The sequence below is a fragment of the Eimeria tenella genome, genomic scaffold (assembly GCF_000499545.2).
Source record: "Eimeria tenella Houghton genomic scaffold, Eth_scaff3800, whole genome shotgun sequence".
Classification (NCBI taxonomy): domain Eukaryota; phylum Apicomplexa; class Conoidasida; order Eucoccidiorida; family Eimeriidae; genus Eimeria; species Eimeria tenella.
The window spans coordinates 1-1154 of record NW_013544724.1 but is presented as its reverse complement, the minus strand read 5'-3'; the positions used below and the strand labels follow the sequence as shown (position 1 = coordinate 1154).

At 61.8% G+C, this 1154-nt stretch overlaps 1 protein-coding gene across 1 annotated transcript; it reads left to right on the top strand.

Moving 5' to 3' along the window:
- Window positions 1-247: 247 nt before the first annotated feature.
- On the top strand, window positions 248-1099 carry ETH_00039475 (beta-1,4-mannosyltransferase, putative; the record flags this gene model as incomplete). The annotated part of the gene is made up of 2 exons (XM_013379689.1): window positions 248-760; window positions 877-1099. Coding segments are annotated over 2 exons (736 nt in total), but the record flags the coding sequence as incomplete, so codon positions are not given.
- Window positions 1100-1154: the final 55 nt, after the last annotated feature.

Below are 1154 nucleotides of genomic sequence, written 5' to 3'. Positions count from 1 at the left end.
CCGGCACCAGAGTCTGCAGCAGCAGCAGCAGTCAGAGGGAGGGCTGCTGCCTTACAGCGGCCTCGTTGGCAGCCTTGCTGTAGCTTTTCCTGCCTATAGTGCAGCAGCAGCAAAAGCAGCAGCAGCAATAACAGCAGCATACTCAGAGGCCTGCAGAGCCTCTTTTGCAGCAGCACGCGATGCAGCAGCAGCAGCAGAATTTGCCCTCGGGCGAACAGCAGCAGCTTCTTTCTGCGTCTCCAGGAGGATGCTGCAGCAGCTGCAGCAGCAGCAAATTGCTGCTGAGCTTCTGTATGACCAGCCTTCGGAGCAGCTGCAGCTGCTACCGCTGCTGCTGCGGCACCTCGTTGCTGCTACCTACTTTCCCGCTGCAGCAGCAGCCGCTGCTCCTGCTGCTGCTGCACCAGACGAGGCTGCTGCTGCAGCAGCAGAAGCAGCCGCAGAAGCAGCAGATGCTGCTCCGCTCACGCAGGTCTACGACGCAGATGCAGATACAGCAGCAGCAGCAGCAGCAGAAGAAAGTGGCTCGCTGCTTGCTCTGCTGCTGCAGGAATACCCACAGGAGATGCAGCAGCTGCTGCAGCAGCAGCCGAAGGGGCACCTCCAGCTTTCGCAGCAGCTGCAGCTGCCTACTTGCTGTGCCGCTCCGCCGCTGCAATCGTGGCTGCAGCAGCAGCAGCAGCAGCAGCAGCAGCGCGAGGACCTGAACCCACAGAAGGGCGCTGAGGTGTATAGGGAGCTGACAGCCACCACAGAATTGGTACGGAAAGCCTCCAGCAGCAGCAGCAGCAGCAGCAATAGTATTGGCAGCAGCAGCAGCAGCAGCAAAATTAGCAGCAGAAAGATGAATTGTGTGTTGCTGCTGCGCGCCTGCAGATCCTTTACAGCTGCGGAGCTGGCAGCAGCCGCCGCCGCAGCAGCAACAGCAGCAGCCCTGGCAGCAGCAGCAGCAGCTGCTGCTGCAGCAGCGAAGCGAGCACGGTCGTCAGCAGCAGCGCCGCGCAGCGCCTCAGCCACCGCAGCAGCGACCGCAGCAGCAACAGCAGCAACCGCAGCAGCAGCAGCAACAGCAGCAACCGCAGCAGCAGCAGCAACAGCAGCAACAGCAACAGCAGCAGCAGCAGCAACAGCAGCAGCAGCAGCAGCAGCAGCGG